At 40.8% G+C, this 27,899-nt stretch overlaps 1 protein-coding gene across 3 annotated transcripts in view; it reads right to left on the reverse strand.

The window, feature by feature from the left end:
• RASSF3 (Ras association domain family member 3) overlaps window positions 1-27,899 on the reverse strand; it is a 114,786-nt gene that overhangs the window by 77,296 nt on the left and 9,591 nt on the right. The window contains exon 1 of one of the 3 annotated variants that reach the window (XM_072146639.1): window positions 13,195-13,484. The exons of the other annotated variants lie outside the window; for them this stretch is intronic. Within the exon in view, the coding sequence (XP_072002740.1) occupies window positions 13,195-13,315 (121 nt within the window). The 5' untranslated portion in view covers window positions 13,316-13,484. Of the gene's footprint in view, window positions 1-13,194; window positions 13,485-27,899 lie in introns of those variants that run through there. 3 annotated transcript variants of the gene reach the window in all.

Below are 27,899 nucleotides of genomic sequence, written 5' to 3' on the forward strand. Positions count from 1 at the left end.
ATGAAAACGTCGCCTCATTTCGCAAAAAATGACCCCTCACACATCTCCGTGCGCCAAAGTATGAAAAAGTTATTAGCGTCAGAAGATGGAAAAAAATTTTTTTTCTTTTTTGTACACATTCGTTTAATTTTTGAAAATGTATTAAAACACAATAAAACCTATATAAATTTGGTATCACCGCGATCGCACCGAACCAAAGAATAAAGTAGGCGTGTTATTTGGAGCGAAGAGTGAAAGTCGTAAAAACTGAGCCCACAAGAACGGGACGCACGTGCGGTTTTTTTTCAATTTTTCCACATTTGGAATTTTTTTTCAGCTTCGCAGTACACGGCATGTTAAAATAAATAACATTACGGGAAAGTAAAATTTGTTACGCACAAAATAAGCCCTCACACAGGTCTGTACACGGAAAAATGAAAAAGTTATGGATTTTTGAAGTTGGAGAGCGAGAAATGAGGCGAAAAACCCTCCGTCCTTAAGGGGTTAAGCAATCACTCATTCAGCACTCATTCTGTTGGGCACTGACAGATCATTTGACAATGTAAACAATAGGTGCTGATCTTTAAAAAAAAAAAAACCTTGTGAGGTTCTATGATATTCTGAAATTATTTTGACTTTCTAACATTAGACAAGCTTTAAAATCAATCTACACTAAGCCTCTGTACTCCATCTCTTTATATGCAAACAGTTCTAGATGACCAAAATCTATACAGTGCTTGGTAAATCTCTGTAATAATACATTAGATTCAGCTAAAATCTGTACTAATGAGATGCTTGATAAAGAAATTAAAGATTTCACTTTGTAAACACTGTTATTTGACTCTGATATTGTCTCATGGTGAAACACTATTTTATAAAAAAATTATTAAATGGAAAATCTCTTTAATTACCTCATGCAGTTGTATTTTTTGCTGTGCCTTTGACAGCCACTAGATGTCACATGAAGATTGCATATTTGAAAGGAAATTTACTATCAAAAGTGAAGCGCAATAAACCAGGGACACTTACTCATAAATCCAGGCACCATGACTGAATGATGTTATATTTGTTATCCACAGCCTCCTTCCTTTTTAAAATAAACTTTTATAATGAAGCTAATGAACCTAAAGAGTGGGTATTTCGAGAACCCCTTTACAGGCTGCTACAATGAGCATAGCAGGTTTCCTCTCCCCCCTGCACTTTCTTATTACCTGGCATCAGAGGTTTTGTGTCTTGCTCTGCCAACCCCTCACATGTACTCCTCTCCAGCGCTTGGTATTAATAGTGCAGGCAAACGGCAATACAAATATTATGTAGAAGAAAGGAGTGTGCCATAAGACAACAATCAACACCATACAATAAATCTTTATTTCAGTACAAAGGAAAATAAACCGACAAGCACGCGGAAGACAAATTAAAAACAGTTAAAAATGTACAGAAGGAGGACTGAGGACTGAGAAGGAGGACTTCTCTAGGAGACTTCCTCAGGGGTAGAAGTCTCCCAAAGGAAACGGAACTCGTGGGGAGTCCTCCATAACTGCTGAACCGCCCTGATGATCTATTGTATAGACGTCGACCTATGTACCCTTTTTCCATGCAACGGATCTGTAATGTATGAGAATATTTCTTTATACATTAGTGATATGCCTCTACTATCTGGCAGAATACTCTTTATTAGTCTGTTACATTTGGGTACTATGTAGTGTGGGCATTTATATATGCACTTTATTTATTTACTACCAGGGGCTGCTCAGCTTTACCCTTTGTTGGAGGAGGTGTGTGTTTGGTGAACCTGCCATGCGCCAACCACCTGATTATTATATGTACTTCTGTACATTTTTAACTGTATTTAATTTGTCTTCCACGTCCTTGTAAGAGTATTTTCCTTTGTACTGAAATAAAGTTTTTCTTTGTATATTGTTGATTGTTATGGCGCACTCCTTTCTTCTTCATAATATTTGAATACATATATTGTGTGCTGACACATTTTTTACCTTGTTGGTTTTGCTGGCTCCACTTTTGTATAATTGAAATTGAAATATATAGTATGAGCAGTCAGACCTCCCAGGGTTAAAGTACCCTAGGGAGCCTGAAATAATAGTAAAAAAAAACAAATACCGTATTTTCTGGACTATAAGACTATAAAAAATCTTGCTAAAAAGTTCCTGCATCTTATAGAACGGAGGTCAGGAGGATCCAGCACTGCCAGACCCTCCTGACCACTTTAATGGAGACCAATTGATGCCCTGACACAGAGCTGCACCCGATCTCCCAGAGAGGAGCCTCCGTACTGCTCTCCCCAATGTCCTACAGGACCTGCGGTGATGTCAGAATCATGTGACTGATCACATGCTTCTTACATCACCACAGGTCTTATACTGCCATGCTGCCCTGGGACAGGGTAAGAAGAAGGGGAATGGGGGAAGTATGTTTGTGTGTGGTTCTGTGTGAGTGTGCATAGGTGAGCTGAGTGTGTATAGGTGAGCTGAGTGTGTATAGGGGAGCCGAGTGTGTATAGGTGAGCTGAGTGTGTATGTGGATGGATGATGCAGAGCTGAGTGTGTATGTGGATGGATGATGCAGAGCTGAGTGTGTATGTGGATGGATGATGCAGAGCTGAGTGTGTAAATTTATGTCTGTGTGTGCTGTGCTTTAGTGCGAACAACAGGGATATTTTAATTGGTGTAAAATATATTTTTCCTTTTTTTGGAAGCCTAAATCTGGGGTGCGTCCTATAGTAAGAAGCGTCTTATAGTCAGAAAAATACGGTAAAAATAAACATTAAAACTCAGGAACGTTAGGTATAGTCACATCCCAAATTGTCTGTTCTATAATAAAATATAGAAAACATTATTCCTGGCAGTGAACAGTGCAAAGGAATATAGCGCCAAATTTTCTGAATTGACAGTTTTGCACTATTTTTTCCATCTGTAAATGTTTGAATTAAAAAATCAAACGGTCATGTAGGCCCATATGGATATAAATTAAAACTTCATAGCATTCGGCAAAACAATGACACCTTACACAGGTCCGTACACCAAAGTAAAATAAAAAGCAACAGATGCAGGATATCGGGCGCACGTGCAGCTGTGCATTTGAGTTGGGGAATGCACCTCGGGGATCGCGCAGGAACGGGTAAGTAAATCTGCCCCAATGGGGCACATTTACTTACCCGGTCCTGTGCGATCTCCGATCCAGAGTTTCCACCAGAATGCACATCTGCCGCAATTCAAGATCCTGCCCCCGATATCCTGCATGTGTCGCTTCCCTGCTCAGGTCCGACAGAGTTCACCTTCTTCTTCCCAGTGCATGTAAGTGCTTGGCTTGCGGCACAAATTTAAATGTTAAATCCTGGGATTTGTCCGAATTCGTTGGATCGTCCGACGGCCCACACAATTTTTATTGTGTAAACATCACTAGGGGATTACAATTTGGGGATATTCTTTCATGGGCAAACTCCTGTCACTAAGCTTTTTGAATAAGTCATGTTTGGTGTTAAGGGGGCTAAAATACATATGTCTTGCACTACACAAAAAACATATGGTTTGTGTTGCTTCAGACCGTGAGGACTCTCAATTTTTACCCATCTAACCAGTGGGTAACAGGTACAGAGAATCGTTTTCCTTTGGATAAACAACAAGGATAAAACTGGTTTAGAGCATAATGCTCCACTCCCCTAGCACTGTATCAATGATGGCTGGACTTTTAACATTTTCCAACAAATCTTAAAGAGAATTGGAATCTTATTGTCTGCTTTGTGAAACTACTGTAATGTCTTAGATACATGAGGACCTCTTCCTCAATTCCAGGAAAAGCCCAATTCATCTGTACTTTACACCAGTAATAATCTTCACCGACAATTGCCTCATTGTAGTCTTTGTTTAGACAAGCATGATATAGTTGTTTTATGTGTCTGCTTAAGATTAAACAATATGTATAATGTGAGGAACCAACAACTCCACTTTACTAGAAGGATGATTATGTAAGACTGCTCATATTTATATTGGCAGATTCACAAAAGCCAGCAAATTTAATAGAAAACTGTAATTGTACTGCATGCAGAGGTAGTGCTACCATAAAAAGGACATTTGTAGAACATCATGGAAATAGATCTTATTTGAAGTCAATGAGGACTGCAGATGCTGGTGTTATCCATGGTATAATTGACTCCTTTGTGGTTGCTATCATGAAAGGAAACCATAGCCATAAAATTCCATACTTCTAGTAGTATACCCAAAATTCACCACACAAGAGCAAGTATGGGTACTTCAAGCATGATAAACCAGGGGGACTTACTCATAGATCCATGCACTGTGACTGGGGGAAATCTTCTTATATTTGTTATCCTTGGCCATTTCTAAATTCAACTTTTAAAATTAACTCGTTAAAATTGTGCTAATGAAGGGCTCTGGGGCTATTATGAGAGCCCTACTGTGCTGTAGCTTCACATGTTTCCCATGCTGTTACACTGTGCATGGAGCACTCCCTCCCCTCCCACAGTGTACTGAAACTGCATCTCCTAAAGTGAGATTACAGCAGGTGGAGGGAGGGAGGAAGCACATAAGGAGCAGGGGGAGGCTGAGACAATGTAACAGCCTGGGAAACCAGAGCAAGGAGCAGCTCTGATAAAACAGCGTAGAGCCCTTTACGATAATTAGCTTAAAGGGGTATTCCGGGAATATGAACGTCTGACACAAAAACCCTTGATGATATAAATAAATGAATACAACAATACTCAATGTCATTAGTCACAAAACTGAGCTAAAATAATATGATTTTATGATTTACAAAATTTATGGCCTCTCTAAAGTAGGTGGAGTTATCACTAAGATGGCCGCCACTGGAAACTACAAGTTCCATGATCCTTTAGTTCTCAGTAACTCCTCCTACCACTTGTGCTCTGCTAACAGTGATGATGTAACAGGTTTTCTTGCTCTGTTACCATAGTAATGATCTGTAACTGCCATTACCACAACACTGACTATACTGGATGCACTGCAACCAACCGACTACAGCCAAGCGTAGTGGTGATCACATGACCTGCCCAGGCAGGTACAGGACATGTGATGTGGACATGTGATCAGCAGCCATCTTCTTTTCTGCGACGGACCGCGCGGAGGAAATTAACGGACTGATTAAAGGGCCAGTAGCATTTTAATTCTCCATTACAGTCTATGTCACCAGCATTTTCTGCTAAGGGGAGCAAAATTTTAAATAACAACTAATTACACATTAGCTTATATTTTGAGTGCCCACTTGTATATGAATTATGCTGATTCCTGGAATACCCCTTTAATGTTAAAAGTTGATTTTAGAAGGAGAGAAGCCATGAATCACAAATTTAAGTAAATTACCACAGCCACAGTGCCTGGATCTACGAGTAAGGGCCCCTGGTTTATCAAGAGTGATTTTGATGGAAGATTTCCTTTAACATCACGGAATATCATAGAGAATGGTAATATATTCATATAAAGTTGCCAAGTGACAAAGATATTACCCCTTTGAGAACTAATATGGCTTATAGAAAGTAGACCTCAGACAGCTGTCTATAATAATGGCAGGAGGAAAGTAAAGTTTTCATCTTTACAAACTTTACTTACATTCGTTTTTCATGAAATAAGACAGTTAATAGACAGTCATACATACGTCCCCTTTAGACGGCATTGGCCAAAGGGAGTGATACGGTTCTGCACACATGTGGCACCGTATTGCTCCGTACACGTGGAAAAGATATCTTTCCCCATGTGCATGGTTGTACGCCTAGTATCTCTATCCAATGCACCGGTTGTATGCCTGCATACGTTCACGTGAATTCGCCCTATGGCTGCGAGTTGAGAAGCAGCCAGGGCTTCTGTCATATACACAGGCTGATTTCTATTGTAACTTTATATGACAACTTAACTGTTAAGTGTATTAGTCACAATGGGGCTTATTTACTAAGGGTCTGCGGCCACACTTTTGTCAGACTTTCCAATGTTTTTGGGTTTTGCACAGCTTTGTTAGATATTTAACAGGGGTTTGCACTGGGATTGTGTTGCACGCAATCAGATTTTGTCACAGGATTTAACTTTCAAATTGTGTCGCAAGACAATGCACTTACATGTACCTGGAAGAAGATGGTGAACTCTGTCGGACCTGAGCGGGGGAACGACACATGCAGAATATCGGGCGCACGATCTTAGTGAATCGCGGCACAGTGCATTATCGTCTGACAATGCACTTTCGGTAAACTCCGGGGCCAGGTAAGTAAATCTCCCCCAATATGTCCCAATGCGGATCAAAAAACTATGGATTAGCACTGTGCTGACATAGTAAAAAGGGAAAAGCAGCTTAGGAGATATGAAGCCATGCTATTTTTATGCCAGCAGAAACTGTGCCACTGTGTGATTAAAGGTGGAAAAAAACTTCACAGATGAACTTACTTAATGACAATCTCCATTATGGTGAGGAGTGTCAAAACAGCATTACAGTAAATATTAGAGCATTAAAAAAAAGAGATTTACAGAAAAGAGATCACAGGAAGAACTATCAAGGCTAGTCGATATTATGCAGGTCTAGGCAAGATTTGCATAGCATAGTGCAGGTAGATCAAGGAACCAGACAACTAGATGTTCAGTTCACAACTTTTGAAATAATCTGAGGGCTGTGTCTATTCTTGAATTTACATTACTCAGCAACTCCTTAAGAACTAAATTACCTCTATAAAACTGTCATATATAAAGCCTTCTCCTAGAAATATTTCTTGCCTCCCTTTTTACTAGTTTTGTTCAGTTAATTCAGATTCCTTTCCATTGTTATCCCACACTACTTAGATTATATTGTATTATCAAGACAGTGGGGCTCATTTACTAAGGGTCCGCACAAACATCGGCTATTCTGACGATTACCGATTAGCGGCACTTTTAAAATGGTATTGTGGCACATGCTATCAGATTTTGGTGCAATCACGCCGGCTTTCATGCGACATAAATCGGGGGGCGAATCGTCGGACGACCTGATGGTTTCGGACTGAGCGCAGGATTTAACATTTAAATTGTGTCGCATGATAATGCACTTACATGCACCAGGAAGAAGAAGGTGAACTCTGGCGGGCCTGAGCGGGGAAGCGACACATGAAGGAAATAGGGAGCGCGATCTTAGTGAATCACGCCGGAGTCCATGTTTATCGGACAAGGCACAGCGTGAATCGCGACGGGACCGGGTAAGTAAATGTGCCCCAGTGTGTACAGTCATGGCCATAAGTTTTGGGAATGACACAAATATTATATTTTCACATGATCTGTTGCCCTCTGGTTTTTATGTGTGTTTGTTAGATGTGTTTATCACATACAGAAATACAATAACAAAAGCTTTTATTGACAGAATGAGTTAATGCAAGTCAATATTTGCAGTGTTGACCCTTCTTCTTCAGGACCTCTGCAATTCTCCCTGGCAGCTCTCAATCAACTTCTGGACCAAATCTGACTGATAGCCGTCCATTCTTGCACAATCAATGCTTGCATTTTGTCACAATTTGTGGTTTTTGTTTGTCCACCCGTCTCTTGATGATTGACCACAAGTTCTCAATGGGATTAAGATCTGGGGAGTTTCCAGGCCACGGACCCAAAATCTCTATGTTTTGTTCCCTGAGCCATTTAGTTATCACCTTTGCTTTATGGCTAGGTGCTCCATCATGCTGGAAAAGGCATTGTTGATCACCAAACTGCTCTTGGACGGTTGGGAGAAGTTGCTCTTGGAGGAGATTCTGGTACCATTCTTTATTCATGGATGTATTTTTAGGCAAGACTGTGAGAGAGCTGATTCCCTTGGCTGAGAAGCAACCCCACACATGAATGGTTGCAGGAAGCTTTACAGTTGGCATGAGACAAGACTGGTGGTATCGCTCACCTTGTCTTCTCCGAACAAGCTGTTTTCCAGATTTTCCAAACAATCGGAAAGGGGATTCATCAGAGAAAATGACTTTACCCCAGTCCTCAGCAGTCCACTCCCTGTACATTTGGCAGAATATCAGTCTGTCCCTGATGTTTTTTCTGGAGAGGAGTGGCTTCTTTGCTGCCCTCCTTGACACCAAGCCTTACTCCAAGAGTCTCCGCCTCACAGTGCGTGCAGATGCACTCACACCTGCCTGCTGCCATTCCTGAGCAAGTTCTGCACTGCTGGTAGGCCGATCTCGAAGCTGAAACACTTTTAAGAGACGGTCTTGGCGCTTGCTGGTCCTTCTTGGGCGCCCTGGAGCCTTTTTTGGCAACAATGGAACCTCTCTGCTTGAATTCCTTGATGATGCGATAGATTGTTGGCTGAGGTGCAATCTTTCTAGCTGCGATACTCTTCCCAGTTAGGCCAGTTTTGTGCAGTGCAATGATGACTGCCCATGTTTCGTTAGAGATAACCATGGTTAAAAGAAGAGAAACAATGATGTCAAGCACCAGCCTCCTTTTAAAGTGTCCAGTGGTGGGATTGTTACTTAATCATGACAGATTGATCTCCAGCCCTGTCCTCATCAACACCCACACCTGTGTTACTGGAGCAATCACTGAAACAATGTTAGCTGCTCCTTTTAAGGCCTGCAATGAAGATGAAATATGTTTTGGGGGAAAAAGTTCATTTTCTAGGCAAATATTGACTTTGCAATTAATTGCTGTTAAGATGATCACTCTTTATAACATTCTGTAGTATATGTAAATTTGCCATTATAAAACCTGATGCCGTAAACTTTGTAAAAAATAACATTTGTATCATTCTCAAACCTTTTGGCCATGACTGTATAACGTCTACAGGTACCAACAGACAAATATGTACAAAATGTGCAAACTTTCTTATAACTCACAAAATTAAGAAAGGAGTCTGATTTGTGTTAAGAACCATGGTTCTACATATTATAAAGTCCCATCATCTAATAGTGACTTCTCTAAGGCTCTCTAATTCTTTAATGCTCATTTGTACAGTATATGACTTTAAAAGGGTTTATATTTTTTTTTATGAAACCGTTTCTCGTGAAAGAGGAAATTCTAGAAAGGATATTTCATTCTCTACCTGAGAGAGCTGGTAGTTTAGAGGTTTAACTGGTTCCCGCTGCATGGAGAGGGCTCACGGGCTGAGCCCTCTCCATAGCCGGTAAGTCTTTGCTGCATATTGCAGCAAAGACTTACCGGTAACACACGCAAAGCTGCCGGCAGCCTCAAGAAGGTGGCGGTGCATGGGCGCCGCCATTTTGCCTAGGATCGTCGCTCCCCGTGATGTCATCGGGGAGCGGCGATCGGTCTCCATGGTAGCCTGGGGTCTTCCGAAGACCCGAGGCTATTTCGTTTTAACCCCTTCATTACAATGTGCTGATAGCACATTGTAATGAATGAGGAGGAAAATCCCCATATACTGCCATACTGTGGTATGGCAGTATATGATAGGATCGATCAGACAACCTAGGGTTAAAGCACCCTAGGGAGTCTGAAAAATAGTAAAAATAAAAATAAGTTTAAAAAAAAAATTAAAATAAAAAAACATAAAAATTCTAATCACCCCCTTTCCCTAGAACTGACATAAATATAAATAAACAGTAACGACGGGTCCGAAAATGCCCGATCTATCAAAATATATTAACGTTTTTTCAATGTGTTTAACCCCGTAACGGAAAATAGCGCCCAAAGTTGAAAATGGCACTTTTTTGCCATTTTGAAAAATATAAAAAAAGTGATCAAAAGGTCGTACAGTCCTAAAAATGATATCATTGAAAATATTATTAAATGTCGCAAAAAATGACACCACCCACAGCTCCGTACAACAAAGTATAAAAAAGTTATTAGAGCCAGAAGATGGCAAAAAAAAAAAAAAAAATTGTACTGGCGGTTTTAATTTTTGTAAATATACGAAAACATTATAAAACCTATACAAATTTGGTATCCCCGTAATCGTACCAACCCAAAGAATAAAGTAGACATGTCATTTGGGGCGCTCAGTGAAAGACGTAATATCCAATCCTACAAGAAAATGGCGCGAATGTGTTTTTTCACCTTTTTCACTGCATTTGGATTTTTTTTCCCACTTCCCAGTACATGGCATGGAATATTCAATACCATCACTATGAAGTGCAATATGTTACGCAGAAAAAAAGCCATCACACAGCTCTTTATGTGTAAAAATAAAAAAGTTATAGATTTTTGAAGGTGGGGAGTGAAAAATGGAAATGAAAAAACAGTGAGGACTCACACGAGCAAATCCTGAACTGGCGCCTCTTCCCCCCATGGGGGGTGAGAAGGTGCTGCATATAATCCATGGTAGAAAGAGGGGGCTGCATATAATCCATGGGGGGCCTGGGCTATAGATAATGAATCTATGGGGGTGAGGTGGACTGCATATAAATGAATCCATGATGCTACGTGAGATTACTCCAAAAGGGCCTGCTGGCGCTCTGTCACCCAAGGGTCTACTGAAGCCTGGAACCAGCCCTGTCCAGGTGCACTATTGGAGCTTCACTAGCCGCAACGCATGTGATGCGTGGGATTAGGGATGAGGGTAAGTGTTTTTTTTTTATACAGCCGTGTAGGGGGAAGTTTTGCCGATTTGGGACACTAAACCACCTACCAGACCTTATGGACTAGTGGTTTAGTGTCCCAAATCCCACCCACAGGTTCCCTTTGAGTTACTGTCATGTATAATATGGTAAAAAGTTATGTATTATAAAGTTTGTTAATTGCTTAGATATGCAGTATATTTCCATCATTGCACATTTTGAAAACAGTTACCGTATATACTCATGTATATGCCGAGTTTTTCAGCACAAAACATGTGCTGAAAAAACTTTACTTTGGCTTATACACGAGTCAATAAAAAAAATAAACTTATATACTCACCCTCCGGCGGCCCCGATGCTCAGTGTGGCTCCCCGATGTCGGCGTGGCTCCTCTTCTGTCTTCCCCGCGGCTCATCTTCTTTCTTCGGCATTCTGCAACAGCTGGCAGAGATGCGGCCATGTTATCTTCCGGCATACTATGACGCCATCAGCAGCCGCATCATAGTATGTACATAGTACGCAGCTAGGAGAGTGCATGGCCGCGTCTCTGCCGGCTGTTACAGAAGACCGAAGAATGAAGAGGAGCCGCGGGGAAGACAGAAGAAAAGCCACGCCGACATCGGGGAGCCGCACTGAGCATTGGGGCCGCCGGAGGGTGAGTATACAAGTTTATTTTTTTAAGTGCTGGATGGGCTGGCTGCATACTACTGGGGGCTGGCAGGCTGTATACTATTGCCCCATGGAGAAAATTATCTCCTCAAAAGTTAAAATAAGTGATAACACAGTGGGTCTTGCGTTTGTCATCCATGCTCTATAAAATATGGAAGGGAATTCAACAAAATGGGACAACATAATCATTAATGAAATAGACTTTGCATAATGGGGCAGATTTATCAAGTGTCTGAAAATCAGAATATTTCTAGTTGTCCATGGCAACCAATCACAGCTCCCCTTTAAAATATTCATGAGCACTGGTAAAATGAAAGCTGAGCTGTGATTGGTTGCCATGGGCAACTAGAAATATTCTGACTTTCAGACAGCTTGATAAATCTGCCCCAATGTGTCAAATTAAGGGCACCAAAGTGGGTAATGAAATCACAGCACATGATATGATGGTGGGGAGGGGAGGTAGTACTAGTGATGCTAAACCTTTAAAGCTCCTTGTTGCGTGATGATGCAACAGATGTTTTGGTGTCAACAAAACTGACACATTGACATTACTTCTTCATATTTGTATGCTTTATATACTGGAATTATATACCGTATATACTCGAGTATAAGCCGACCCAAGTATAAGCCGAGGCCCCTAATTTTACCACAAAAACCTGGTAAAACCTATATATTTTTTACTCGAGTATAAGCCGAGTTTGGGTTTTCAGCACATTTTTTTGTGCTGAAAAACTAGGCTTATACTCGAGTATATAAGGTATATACCCAATATGCTGTATATCTGTGTGTATGTAGTATATACTGGATGTGTGTGTATATATGTTGTATATACTCGATGCTGTAAAGAACTGCAAGATGCTGACAGGTATGGATGTGATGGTTCTCAAAAGAGAAGTCTTTTTCTCTTTGGTCAAGCTCTACTTATAGAGGTTCCAACTAAGGGACTATGCTCTAGCAGCTTGAAGATAATCTAAAATGTAAAAAAAACTGGTATAGTTTCAATAAACCCTCCACTCACCAGGAATGCTGTTCCAGGAATTTTTTTGCATCTTCCAACTCTACTCCCAATGTTTTCCATTTTGGATATTGACGGCACTTTCTAAAACGTATTATCTATACTTTTTTGTAAAACATCATGCCAGAAAATGCAAATCAACGATGATCTCATGTACTATATATAAAGAGCAAACTAGTCAATACTAATATTAATATAAGCTTTTTGGTTACACCAAATTCACACAACACCTCACTTTCAAGGTGTAGTTTAACCAATGTGCCATACTTTGCCATGCTGAAGGAATATGATAACACACAAGGTTCGACACCCAAAGACTACCAACATTTTTCACTTCTTACATTTTTACACTGGCTGCAGACCCTTCAAATATGGCAATTTGCCAAATGCAAAAGAAAGAATTCTAAGATATTGGTAACAAAAAGGTTTCAGGGTAACAAAAAATGAGACATTTACAGGAAAAGCTCGTTAGAGTGACACATGCAGAAAAAAAATGCATTTTTACCTCTGATGGGTTATAAAAGCTGTAATAGCCCTTACATTGAGGAACACACAATGAGGTCTGCAGAGTACTAATCGGTCCTATTGCAGATTGAGGCATATGAGAGGATATATAAATCATGAAAATCCACCATTGTCATCCATATTGCAGTAGTATAATGCAGTAAGAAGAACCAATCACCTGTTATTTTGGAGGCATTACATGTGGCAGACAGGATCCAAATTAGCAGCAGCAGTTGTGATCCATGAATCCATGCTATCTATAGCAGACACGGAGCTGATGCAGAAATGTCATTTCCATTGTGTGCATGTCTCTGCAATGCACAGTTCTGCAGGCCCACATCACACCAGCAGTAGCCTAACCCTTTCATTGCCTCTAGTGCACGACATACAAGCACAAGAGGAAATCCTTATAGACAAATCAATGAGCAGGCAAAAAAACGGTAGAAAAGCAACAGAGCATCTTTGTGTAGAAAGTATATAATGCATGCATTAGAAATACAGAGTGATGAATTCATCTTACCAGCAGCCTTCCATAGAAGCTTTAGCTTCCTACCCCTTGTGATTCTCAGGGATTTTGGAAACCAGAAAAAGAGCCGCGCTATCCTCCTGATTGTCTTGCCAAGCTCATGTCTGACAGCCATGACTGTTTGTCGCTATGGGCACACTGGGCTGGTGTCAAGGATCAGCTGAATATGCAGACAGCACAAGGGAGCAAACCCCTGCACAGTAATGGGCGACATTTTTGCTCTGAGCGGTGCCTCAGACAGCATGTCTTAATAGCACCTGTTGTCCAGCATCCTCCTCCTTCTCCTCTGCCAGTCAGCTGGTCCTTCCTAGACCACCCCTCTGTTGTAGCAGCAGCAAGTATTAATAGAGAGCCACAGACATGCTACTGAAAGTCTAACATAACACTTTCTCAAGTGTCACATAAAAATAATGTTGGTCCAGGAGATATAACATTTCACTGCCTATTGAATGTCATAGACCAATATACATTATTAAGCCATGAAAAATCTGTGTTATATGCCGCTATACAAGCTATATAGATGATAAACATCTATATGAAAGCATTTTTTATACAAGCCCCCAGCGAAGATTGCTATATATAGGTGTTTTCTATTCATCAGATTCACTATCTTATCACATCTTATGCGCCGAGCTCGGCAATCTCCATCAGCTCCATAGAGATGAATGGAGCAGAACTGTCATGCACAGCTGTCTGCTCCATTAATCTGATGGAGCGACGCGGGGACCAACACAGGTACCTGTGACCCCATCAGACCCTTCGTTCTAGTGGTCTGTGGAGGTCTTCTCACTGAGACCCCCACCGATCAGCAAGTTACTTGTTTCGTGGGAAAACCTCTTTAACCTCTTAGGAGCCATAAGTTTTTCTGTATCAAAAAATGAATTTTGTGTAAGGAACCACTAGGAGCGCTAGAGGGGTCCACAATAAACACTGTGAAAGTCATTCTTTCCAGTAAATTTTCGGAAAACTAACTGACCTTGCATCTGCTCGATTCCAATGAAGCTGCAGTAACCCGAATTACCATGTAGCCAGTAAAATGTACAGCAGTGTTCATAGTAAGTAATGGAGAGACAAAAGCATTTAACATTGTAGAATTTAGCCCTCTATTTTTCTGATAATAATGGTCTATTCTTAGGACTTTTGTGCATATTTCTCACTACACTTTGGTGTGTTGCAGCTTCAGGTGTGTTGAGGATGCAGCATTCACTCATGCCAGGGAAACAAATCAAATGCATGGGATTTAGGGCAGCAATGTATTTGCATGTCTTCCCACTTTTTAAGAGGCAACATTTATTTAGTGTCTTATCACCAGTATTCTGCTCCATTAAAAGCAATGGAACTGTACAGTGACTATAGTAAGGTGCTGGACACACTTTGCAATTTTGTTCAAATTACAAGACAGAATCTGCAACAGACGGCCCTTCTGAGCCAACAATACAGATGTGAGCCTCATCTTACAATTAGGCAGGGCCAGCACCAGCACTACAATAGGCATGTGCTGGGACCCAAAGCTGCTGGGGGGCCCACATAAGCCTGTTCATAAAGAATCCAGGGGGGAGTTAGGGGACTGTAGCTAATGAATCCATAGGGTGTAAGGGGGGCTTAAATAAAATAACCATATGGGGGCTGTTTGGTATGATAAACAAAGAAATATTGGAGACTGTTTTAATTTCTAAATTTGTAATGCTGCCATGTGAGTTCACTTCAAAGTGGCCTACAGAGGCTGTTGCCCAGGGGCCTACTGAAACCTGGAGCCGACCCTGCAACTAGGGTTAGAAAAGGAAGCACAGACAGCATAAAACTGACAACACCCACAGCTCTTCTCCTCCCATTGAATTGTTTTTAGACACATGGAATATAGTATATGTATATATTTTCTACTATATTTGATTAGGCCATATTTATTGATGTCTACAGATATATCCAAGTCAGACAAAATGGCTACTTTTTTATTTAATCTTTGCAAATTTATGGATATCACTTTAAATTGCCACTACTTGTGTACAATTTTTTACTATCTCAGACTAAAGACATTTCTGATCTCTACAATATTTATGAGAAAAAATAATAAGTGAAAAAGGTCATGTGACCTGGATTCCTGATCTCTGCAGAAAGGCAGGAGTGATAACTGTGTACAAATTGCAAACAATTTGTTTTAGAAAAAGAGTTGAAGTGTCTACAGCAAGTGATCCAGCAGTAAGAGGTAGCATCATCTCACATTACTCGCAGACAGATGAACAAGGCTCTGGAGGTACAGTGACAGCAGCAGCAGATCGACTTCTTACCCAGAGAAGACAAACAATACGGTGTTGCATTCAGCTCATCCTTTCTACCCCCTGGTAGAAGATACTTTTTTTCTATTTCATTTTAAAAAGCGATAATTGTGAATAAAAACTGCTGTCAACCTGAGGAAACAATTTTACAATTTAGAGAATGTTTGATCACAGCTTAGATTTAAGGCGTGGAAGAGAACTTTCAGGATGCCTTTGGGCAAATGTACTCATTACAATATACTCCACCAACTTAAAACCACTTCAGAGAAAAATTATATTCCACTTCCTTATGTACGGATAAGAATATGTTCACACTGGCATCATACAAAGTTTCTATATTACCTTTCAATTTTCTTAAACCAACTACAAGACGGGATACTTGCAGAGCAGGTGAAAGAGTATATTCCTATTAAATTGCTGGAATAAGTAATACCTAGGGATCATAAAGTCAAGAATGGTTTGAAAAAAAATCCAAACCTTATTTATAATCATTTGTTCTATTTGCACAAATGGTTTGCAGACAAAACAGCAAGGTTAGAGCTAAAATTATATCACATTAGTGATGATAACAAAATTATAAACAAATGATCCTGTTGATCCCAATGTGGTCTGCTGGACGTGTTGCATGCAGATCTTGACTTTTGAAGGAATATGTGAGAGGCTACCATCTCAGGATACTCAATCTTTCAGCTCTCAGCCGAAGTGTGCAGAGTATTCTCTGTAGAAAATAGGAGGCTAGGCCGTAAAATAGTAGTGACAACATTTTGCTTTAAATGCTCAAAAATGTAATTTAAAAATTGTGGTCGTAGGTTTGGCTGCAGGACATGCAGTAACTCCCGGACATTTTATATGGAAAATAATTTGTTACTTTGCACAATTCCTCCAGCAGCTGTGGTCGTATCCAAGGCCAGCTGTCCATGGTTTCTAATGGACCATATGACATGGTAATTGACAGGTAATAATTTTTAATGACACATACACTGAAGAACTGCATGTACATGGCAGATGAGTTCAATTAATCTGAATGCCCGGGTGGGAATTACCCCTTTATGTAAGTGCCCTACACAATATTGTTTTGCTTGTGTCGTCATTTGGTAGCTAATGTAGTAAAGCGTGATTTATGTTAATTTTAATACACTTTTCATTATGAATAAGCATAAAGAAATTGCTGTTCACCTCTTAATGGCTGCAGTGTTTGTTCTATGCGAAAAGAAGCAGAATGGATTCTGCAACATGGTGAGAGTACAGCCCTCAGTGTATGAGTTATAATATAGGATAACTGATGTCATCTGGATAGCCTAGTATCACCCAAATCCTTCAATTGGCAGCTAGCTGGTGATCAAATTGTTTTTTTTTAACTTTAATGCTACATTTTCTGGGAAGGTTCAGTATATAATTATGATACTTATGACAAACCAGCACTTAGTAGTTCCGCACTTAGTAATTCACTTGCAATGACTCATTCTTTCTCCTATGCTTGCTTATTTTCACAGTGTGTAGTATCAAAACCTACATTTTTCCAGTGTACCAGACTCCTGGTAGATTTGCACCTATCTATAATAGATTAAAAGTATTTTATATGATGACCCACTTCTGAAACATGTGTAATTACAAGTGCATATGTCTATAATGTCATCCAAATCTGAATGCATAAGTATTTAATGTTTTCACAGGTCAGGTGGGTTGATCAAAATGATTGTATAAAAATGTGAGGGACTCAAGTATTTTGTAAACGCAATCCCTTTATTTAAGTGGCTCAAAAGTAATTGGAAACATTAAATAATTGCAAATAAATTAATTTCTAATACTTTGTAAAAACCCATTGTTGGCAATGATTGCCTGAAGTCTTTGTACTCATGGACATCGCCAGACGCTGTTTCCTTATTATAAATGATCTGCCAGACCTTTACTGTAGTGGTTTTCAGCTGCAAGTTTTTTGTAGCCTTTCTGTCTCAGGGTTCAATCACATGTGGTATAAACGTATGGATTTTGAAACACATCACAACAACTGAGAAGAGGAGATTCTACTGACTACATTGCCGTCAACATAGTGTTAACAAACTCATGTGTTAATGCACGTCTTAATGCGTTATTGTATGCGTTTTGTAAACACAATATTGACAGCAATGTAGTCAGTCAAATCCCCTTTTGTCAACTTTTATCATGCGTTTCAAAACACATACGTTTACGCCACCTGTGAACACACCCTAAATTTTAGTTTAGTGAAATCTGTGCCCAATTGTGTTGAAATCAGTTGACTGACTTGACCATTTAAGAAAATTCTACTTCCTAATTTAAACCCTACGCGCACGAGGATGCAATAGAACGTCCTTGCAGGAAGATACTTCCTGCACAGGGACATGCTATTATGTCCAGCTTTTGGCACCAGCTCATGAGCGGAGCTGGCACCAGAAGCAGCAGATGTCAGCTGTATATTACTGAATCTGTACAATCTGTATATTGTACAAAAAAAAATTCAAATCAATAAAGTTGTATCGTATAATAAAACAGAATTGTTATTGGACCCATATGCCGAACCCTGTGAAAAATAAAACCTGAAAAAATGTTACATTTTTTTATTAATACCTTTAAAAAGGTTCTAAAAAGTTATTAAAAAAATGTTACACGCTCCAAAAATAAGCCCCTAACCTGATTTGTCAGCCAAAAACGTTATGCCTTTGAAAAGACGGTGATGCTAAGATTTACAAGATTTTCACCAAATTAGTTTTTATTCAGTAAAATTAGGACAAAAATTAAAAGCCATATAAATAAGGTATTTCCGTATTATTAAAGAAATTAATTTGGTCCACCAACAGAGAGTTAATTAAATCTCATCAGTTAGCTATAGATGCCCCAAAATGAAAAGGGCATCCCATTTAGTAAAAAAAATAAGCCCCCATATGTCCACATTAAAAAAAGAAAAATATTTATAGCCTGTACAATTTGACAAAGCAAATCATTCTAGACGTGGCTGTGTGCCCATACAGCATGTTATCACCACATATGGGGGGGTATCAGTGAAATTGGCTTTTTGAAGTTTTTTTCTCATTTAATCCATTGTGAATGTTTAATTTTCCATCCAAAATGAATGTATTGTAAAAATATTACAATTTGTTTAAATACCTAAAGGGTTAACAAACTTCTTTATCATGCTTTTTCATGCTGAGGGGTGTAGTTTTCATAATGGGGTGATTTTCATGTTTTACTATTATTTAGGTCTCTCGCAGTCAATTGCAAGTTGAGAAGGTCCTTCTAAAAATACAAGTTTTGGAGATTTTGAAAAAAAATTTTTAAAAATGGCACCCAAATTCTTAGCCTCAAACATTCTAGTAAAATATGTGAAATCTTAAAAAACCATGCCAACATAAAGCAGATATTTGGGGAATGTAAATTATAAATCAATTTGGGGCTATGATTATCTGCTTCAAAAGTAGAGATTTTTTTTAGAAATTTTTGCCAAGTTTTGCCAATACAAAAACATATCACCCAAATTTTTAAACTAATTTGAAGTACAATGGGGCAGATGTATTATCGTCTGCGCCATTTTTGGCACATAATTGTTGCGGATCATTTATAATGAGTTGGTGCTAGAAAAAATAGTTACTTCCAACTATCCCGACTCATCCGTCTTTTTTTGGCTCAAGTAGACGTGGCCTATATTTTCCACATCATCTGCCAAATTTATGTGGAGTTTGTCTGCATTTTTAATTGCAAATTTTGGCGCAAAACAGACCAGATCTGAAATTTTTAAAAAAGGCACTGTCCATATAAGATTTTGGCACACATCTCATTTGTGTCGGTATTTTTATGGCGCCCAACTGATTAGTTCCGTCGGCGCATTAATTACTTACAGCCTTGCGCTACTTTAATACAGCGGGCTATTCTTTCCGTAGTCTGATCTCAGATGCTGACTGTCGAGGACAGAATTAATACCCCCCCCCCCCCAATGTGTCACAAGAAAACAAACAATCACAAATCCCCTGGATATGTTAAAGTGTTCCAAAGCTATAACCATTTATAGTGACAAAGGGCAGAATGGAAAAATAGGGCTGTGTCCTTGGGGCCAAAATAGACGTGTAATGTTGCATGCTCAGTAGGTTACAGCTGTGTCCTACCTGCATGTAGAGACATCAGAGAGCCCCAGGTCACTTGTCAGTCCCCGGGGCTGCCACAGAATAGATCGGTTCCACACGTTAATCGGCGATAGGAATTCCGATCCAGTTTGGAAGCCCCCTGGAAGTGCCACAGTCAAGCAAGGGGTTAACACCCGCAAGTTTTCTGATTGCAGATGTTACAGTAGGGTGTCAGCTACTTCTGGTACCGCTCCGCTTGTGACATAACAGTACTGCACGGGTCATACAATTTTAATGTGGACACCTTCAAATGAAAGCTGAGAGTCTGGACTTTCATGTTCATTCTTTCCATGTCCATTCTTTAACTATAACTTGAATATGTTTCAGTAAACAGGTAAAAAAAAAAATGAATTTGTATCAAATATATATTCATGGACCCAACTGTAAAAGCTCCATTTAATCTATATGTCCCTGAAGCTCTTGTATGCCCCTACACAACAGGCATGTGCACAGTCATGTTAGTGACCCTTCAGTGGCCTATGCATACCTTGCACTGTATTGAACCACATTTTACAGTAAATGCAGTAGAACAGGCCAAACTTGTTATAAGTTATGATTGCTCTCAAGCTGATGTACTTGAAGTCTTTGCGGAAGTCTTCCCTATAGTTATAAGCATTTTTTACATTTCAATAATGTACGAGGAAATACTTGCAAGCTATACTCATGTTGCCATACGTCAAACTTTTTGCAAACAGATTACAGAATCTATACGTAAACCTCTTAATGCCACAGCCATATTGTATGTTAAAGGGAACCTGTCACCAGCGGGACGCCTGTTAAAACCCTAAACATACCTTATACCTTTCAGTAGGATCACAGAGATACCTTAATTTTTTTATTTTTGTGTTATGCTGCCTTTAAAAATTTCAAAGTTCCCTACGGTGTTAGGGGGTTTGACTGCAATAAACGTACATGATAATGATACTATACATCGCCACTTAAGTGCCAAGGTAAAAAAAAAAAAAAAAAACAGGTCAAACTATGTAGAAAAGTCTTGCAAACATGACGAACTTACACGACTAGAGGACATTTGTACAGAAGATTTAGCAAAAAACTGTTTTTCTTATGTAAATTACAGATGCTACTTGGTATCCCCAGGACATTTCACTCCCAGTTGTGATCATTTCTGTATTAAAAGAACTAATAGATGTTAGGCCAGATACACAAAAAGTGGCAGATTCATCACTGCCTCTACGCCAGTCTTCTAAGGTAGAAGCAGTAAACGAATAGCAAATTCCTGTGCAGGGCCTCCACGCCATATGAGCGTGGAGGGGGTGTAGAGGGGGGCAGTGCCACCTCCACGTTATGTTGGCACGGAGGGGACGTATAGAGGCGCCGCAGAATGGCAGAGTAGGCTTTCCCGCCCCGTTCCTGATTACTTTTCAAAACCTGTATTTTGTTTTTTTTACGCAAAGCTATGCCATGTCTAAGCCTCTTCATGTATCCGGCAGGATACAAGGGCATGGGCGCTATCATACGCCAGCACAGCAGCACTGATAAGTCGCCCCCAAACTGCCTAAATGCTAGACATGTAGATTAAGGCTACATAGTTTTATAGTGTACCTGTAATTTCATAGCGTCTGATGCTTATAAACTTATCTGGTGCACTATTAAACTTTCTAGTCTAACTATATATTTTCTATGCCTAGTTTACTCCTAAACCTTGTTTTAATTAATTTGGTGCATAGTATTGCCACCCCCACTTTATCCAAAGCCACACAATTTTACCAGCAAGCCAAATAAGCCAGAATTCTGGTGCATTTTTCTTAGTATAAGCATATTCACAAAATTTCAATAAACTCATACAGGCACTTTATTTTAGCAGTTTGTTGGAAAATGTTTCCATAACACATGTATATTTTTGCCATGGTCAACAGCAGAAATCCAAAACTGTTCTTGCTTATATGCAAAACTTTTTAATGGATTAATAAAAAATGTGCTGAAAAACCTCGCCTCGGCTTATACACGAGTCAATTATATATAAAAAAAAAAATTAATACTCACCCTCCGGTGTCCCCAATGTTCGTCGCGGCTCCCTGTGTCTCCTCTTCTGTCTTCTATCTTCTCTAGCCGGCAGAGTCGCGTCCATGCGATCTGCCGGCCGTCGCACACTGTGATGCAGCACTGTCACCGCTGATGATGTCATCCGCGGCGACAGCGTCGCATCACAATGTACGACGGCCAGCGCGATCTCCTGGCCAGAGAAGATAGAAGAGTGAAGAAGCCGGCGGGAGCCGCGATTCGGGATCGGAAGCCGCGACGAACATCGGGGACAACGGAGGGTGAGTATTAAGCTTATTTTTTTTATCTGTATGCTACACAGGCTGATGGGGACAGGCTGTATACTGATGGGGGCAGGCTGTATACTGCAAGGGGGCTGGCTGTATACTACATGGGGGCAGGCTGTATGCTACATGGGGGCACTCTGTATACTACATGGGGGCATGCTGTATGCTACATGGGGGCAGGCTGTATGCTACATGGGGGCAGACTGTATACTACATGGGGCTGCTGTATGCTACATGGGGCTGGCTGTATACTACATGGGCTGGTTGGCTGTATACTACATGGGGGCTGGCTGTATGCTACGTGGGGCTGGCTGTATACTACATGGGGGCTGGCTGGCTGTATACTACTTCCTCGGCTTATACTCGAGTCAATATGTTTTCCCAGTTTTCTGTGGTAAAATTAGGGGTCTCGGCTTATACTCGGGTCGGCTTATACTCGACTATATACGTTAAGTGCCCCATGTATATTAGGCTTGATTTTGATGTTGGATTTCCTTTTAGCCCTAGGATCCAGTGCAATTAAGAATTGTTTTGTATGTTATCTCTATTTCTAATTCAGAATAGTAATTACAGATATAAAAAAGCTTTGGTCTTACTGTTGAGTGATAATATAATTTCTAAGAAGCCTGAAATCCAAGCAAACCATTTGCTGAATTTTTGATCACTGCCAAATTTAATGAAATAGTTTTTTATTTTTATCTTTGTAAATTAGTATGTGGCATAGGGTGGAATCTTTGCTGTTAGGCACTTCTAGGCACTATTTAGCATAGATATGGTTCCCATAGTAACCTACAACAAGGACAACGGATGTTTAGACTATAAATATTTCTTATAAAACACAAGACAAAAATAAGAGCAAATACTGAGAATACAGATTTCTTGTAAGCAAAAATGACCAAGCACTTGGCTGGTTCTATAGAAGTCTTATTGAAAGATAAACTTAAAATTAAACATAAAAGAGTATGGTACTGTATTTTGTCCAGTGTCAGATCTAAAAAGTCATGATCAAGTCACAACAGAAGAAAATTCATTAGGTCATATATGAAATGATGGAATTCATATGCCTTTATATGGGACACTGCTCTGTGGCCTGCTAATACCAAAATATTCTGCTCAGTATTTTGCATCACTTTCAGTATTCCAAAAATAAGAGCAGAACTTAGAGAGAGAAAATTGCTTTGCAAAAATACTGTATATTCCGGCGTATAAGACGACTTTTGAAGACAGAAAAATCTTCTGTCTTCTCTGGGGTCGTCTTATACACCGGTAATCCCGGCCGCCCGCCGTGTATTCACGGGGGCGGTCGGGTCGCGCTGCATGGAGAGGGCTCACGGGCTGAGCCCTCTCCATAGCCGGTAAGTCTTTGCTGCATATTGCAGCACCGATCGCGGGTGTTTTTATGGCATGGGCGCCGCCATCTTACCTGGGATCGCCGCTCCCCGTGACGTCATCGGGGGCGGCGATCCATCTCCATGGTAGCCTCGGGTCTTCTGAAGACCCGAGGCTATTTCGTTTTAACCCCTTCATTACAATGTGCTGATAGCACATTGTAATGAATGAGGAGGAAAATCCCCATATACTGCCATACTGTAGTATGGCAGTATATGGTAGGATCAATCAGACAACCTAGGGTACCCTAGGGAGTCTGAAAAATAGTAAAAATAAAAAAAAGTAAAAAAAAAAATTATAATAAAAAAACCTAAAATTTCAAATCACCCCCCTTTCCCTAGAACTATAAATATAAATAAACAGTAAAAATCATAAACACATCAGGTATCGATGCGTCCAAAAATGCTATCAATGCTATCTATCAAAATATGATAACGTTTTTTTAATGCGTTTAACCCCGTAACGGAAAATAGCGCCCAAAGTCGAAAATGGCACTTTTTTGCCATTTTGAAAAATATTTAAAAAATCTATAAAAAAAGATCAAAAGGTCGTACAGTCCTAAAAATGATATAATTGAAAATATTATCAAATTTCGCAAAAAAGACAGCACCCACAGCTCCGTACACCAAAGTATAAAAAAGTTATTAGCGCCAGAAGTTGGCAAAATCAAAAAAATAATTTTTGTACAGGTTTTCATTTTTGTAAATGTATGAAAACATTATAAAACCTATACAAATTTGGTATCCCCTTAATCGTACCGACCCAATGTCATTTGGGGAGCTCAGTGAAAGACGTAATATCCAAGCCCACAAGAAAATGGTGCAAATGCGTTTTTTCACCATTTTCATTGCATTTGGAATTTTTTTCCCGCTTCTGAGTACAAGGCATGGAATATTTAATAAAATAAAAATTTAAGGTACAGTATGGTAACATTTACAGTAAAATGGACGATGGTAATGTTGTTGTTGTATGCCTTATGTTTATGAGTGACAGTTTTCCTGCTATATACCTGCATGTCATAAGAATTTAAATTAAAAAAGGACCATGTTAAATTCAAATCTGTTTTTTTTTTAATTTTTACCGGTGTTTTGTATGCGTTGGAAAAGGGGTAGTCTTATATGGCGAATATATCTTAAACTCTATATTTTAAACAGGAAAGTAGGGGGGTCATCTTATACACCAGGTCGTCTTATATGCCGGAATATACGGTACTTTATATTGCACTGATTTCCCTCCATGCTGAATTGGAACATATAGCAATGCAGTTTGTATCAGCATAGAAACTAAATGTAAACTGGGCAAAAGCTGCAGTATAAACCAACTCGAGTATAAGCCTAGGTTGGGCAATGCATTGGTCACAGCCTACACCCAGTATATAACCAGCCAGCACATTCCCCCAAGTATATAGCCAGCAGACCCCAGTATGTAGCCTGCCAGCCCATATCCCTCAGTATATAGCTAACCAGCCCCTGCTCCCCCAGTATATAGCCTGCCAGCCCCTGCCCACCCAGTATATAGCCTGCCAAGCCGTTCCCCACCCAGTATATAGCCTGCCAACCCATTCCTCCCAGTAAATAGTCTGCCAGCCACTGCTCCCCAGTATATAGTTTGCCAGCCACTGCCCCCCAGTATATAGCCTGTCAGCCACTGCTCACCCAGTATATAGCTTGCCAGCCCCTGCCCCCCAGTATATAGCCTACTAGCCCAAAGCCCCCAGTATATAGCCTGCCACCCATATCGCCCAGTATATAGCCAGCCAGCCCCTGCAGAGAATTTTTAACAGGGTAAGTACAATATGCTTACCCTATTGAGGGATTGTATTTCACTTCTAGCCAGTCCCTTTAATCTTGTAACCTGTCATCAGGTCTGTCACAATCCTGCCACCACTACCTGTTAGAGCAGCTCACAAGGATCCCATCCCAGCCTTTATGTAGTCCATTCATACATTAATCATTATAAAATGATCTTTTCTTTATTATGTAAATGAGGCTGGTCACATGGTCAGAGGCAGTGATGTCACCCCTGTTACTCCTACTCTCTCCTCCCCCTGCTCATGTCTGTGTGTAATGTATAGTAAAGCATTGCTAGTGTCTGTACTTTATCTGCTGACATGTTTTCCTATACATGTGAGAGTGACAGACATCAGCTACACAAGTACTTGACATGTTCTGCTATACACATGTGAGAGACACGGACAGGGCCGGCAAAACAGATGTAGGTGATTTGGGCACTTGCCCGAATCACCCACAAGCAGTACAGACCTGCCGCTGCCACGATTCCTCACTGCAGCAGCGTCCATTAACAGCATCGCTGCCGGCAGGAGGAGGGGCATACCGGTTCCCGGTGGGCTGATGAAGGAGAAGGGTGAGCGGGAAGCCTGTGCGGAGGCTTCACTGCCTGGTGGAGCAGCAGTCAGCTGGAGTGTTATCACTTTGCTGCTGCTCCACCACAGCCTCTGACAGCCATCAAAGGAACCTCGGGTAAACTCAGCTCTGCACCTGCTGCAGAAGCTCCAATGAGCAAGCTCCGCCCACCAGCTCGGAGCTCCTGAACTTCATCAGCAGCTATGTGTATGCTGCTGGCTGCCTGCTGTGTGTAAACTACAGGTATGCTGTGTGCATGTTGCTGCTGTGTGCATGTTGCTGCTGTGTGTGCATGTTGCTGCTGTGTGTGCATGCTGCTGCTGTGTGTGCATGCTGCTGCTGTGTGTAAGCTACAGGTATGCTGCATGTATATGCTGTGTGTATGTTGCTGCCTGCTGTGTATGATGTTTTGTGTGTATACTGTGTTTGTATGCTGTGTATGCTGATGTGTGTATGTTGCATGTATATGCTGTGTGTGTGTGATGCTGTGTGTGTGTGATGCTGTATATGCTGATCTATATGATGATATGTATGCTGCTGCCTGTTGTATGTGATGCTGCGTGTGATGCTGCGTGTGATGCTGCGTGTGATGCTATGTATGCTGCTGCCTGCTGTATGTGATGCTGTATATCAGGGGTAGGGAACCTATGGCTCGGGAGCCAGATATGGCTCTTTTGTTGGCTGCATCTGGCTCTTAGACAGCTGTGGCTACCTATCTACTTGGGGGCATGTGCTGTGGCTACCTATATACTGGGGGACATGTGCTATGACTACCTATCTGGTAGCCGCAGGTCTTTATAGGAACCCGGAAAGTGAGCAGCGGTGCACTGGCCCTATAAATCCACAAATGACGGCGCACACGTGCGTGCTGGCCAGCCGGTACGGGAGCCGGAGAGTGGTGGGTTGAATGAGCTCGGAAAGGGGCACCGCCACAGAGAGTGACACGGGTGTGCCTGCGATTCGAGACCTAGATCGCAGGGGCACACATGACACTGGGACTACCTATCTACTGGGGAGCATGTACATATGCTACGGCTCTTATGGAATAACATTTTAAAATATGTGGCGTTCATGGCTCTCTCAGCCAAAAAGGTTCCTGACCCCTGCTGTATATGCTGCTGCCTGCTCTATATGATGCTGTGTATGCTGCTCCCTGCTGTGTGTGATGCTGCGTGTATGCTGCTGCCTGCTGTATGTGATGCTGTGTATGCTCCTCCTGCTTTCTTATTTTAGTCTGCATTTGACCCCCTCAGTTACTCTTTTGCCCCCTCCATCTACCACCTGGTGATGTACCAGCAAGATCCTCTGAAGAAGAATGTAAGTCATGATCATTATAGGAGTAATGGTGTATTTCATATATGAAATATAATCACAATTTTTGCAGCGGTAAGCAATCAGAGCCCAGTGTTTTGTATTGTTGTAATGCAAGACACCAGGTTCTGGTTACCGATCACATGTGTTTCCATAGGAACGTATACACGATCTGGTCAAGGCCCGCCCATGTACACATAACGCTAGTGTTAAGTTGCGTATGTAAATTCAGTGGTCTGAATATAGAAGGAGATCAGGGCTAGGATTTTATTTTTATTTTTTTTTGGGGGGGGGGCAGCATTTCAGTTTTCGCCTCAGGCAGCAAAAAAGCTAGAATCGGCCCTGCACACGGACATCAGATACACAAGTGCCTGAAATGTTCTGCTAAACACATGTGTGAGACACAGATATCAGCTACACAAGTACCTGACATGTTTTGCTATACACATGTGAGAGACACAGATATCAGCTACACAAGTACCTGACATGTTCTGCTATACACATGTAAGAGACACAGACATCAGCTACACAAGTACCTGACATGTTCTGCTATACACATGTGTGAGACACAGAGATCAGCTACACAAGTGCCTGACATGTTCTGCTAAACACATGTGTGAGACACAGACATCAGCTACACATGTACCTGACATGTTCTGCTATACACATGTGTGAGACACAGAGATCAGCTACACAAGTGCCTGACATGTTCTGCTATACACATGTGAGACACAGATATCAGCTACACAAGTACCTGATATGTTCTGCTATACACATGTGAGAGACACAGATGTCAGCTACACAAGTACCTGACATGTTCTGCTATACACATGTGAGAGACACAGATATCAGCTACACAAGTACCTGACATGTTCTGCTATACACATCTGCTATATATCACACACAGGCTCCAGCACCAGAAAGTATAGAGAGGAGCCAGTA

This window comes from Engystomops pustulosus, chromosome 4, assembly GCF_040894005.1.
Source record: "Engystomops pustulosus chromosome 4, aEngPut4.maternal, whole genome shotgun sequence".
Classification (NCBI taxonomy): domain Eukaryota; kingdom Metazoa; phylum Chordata; class Amphibia; order Anura; family Leptodactylidae; genus Engystomops; species Engystomops pustulosus.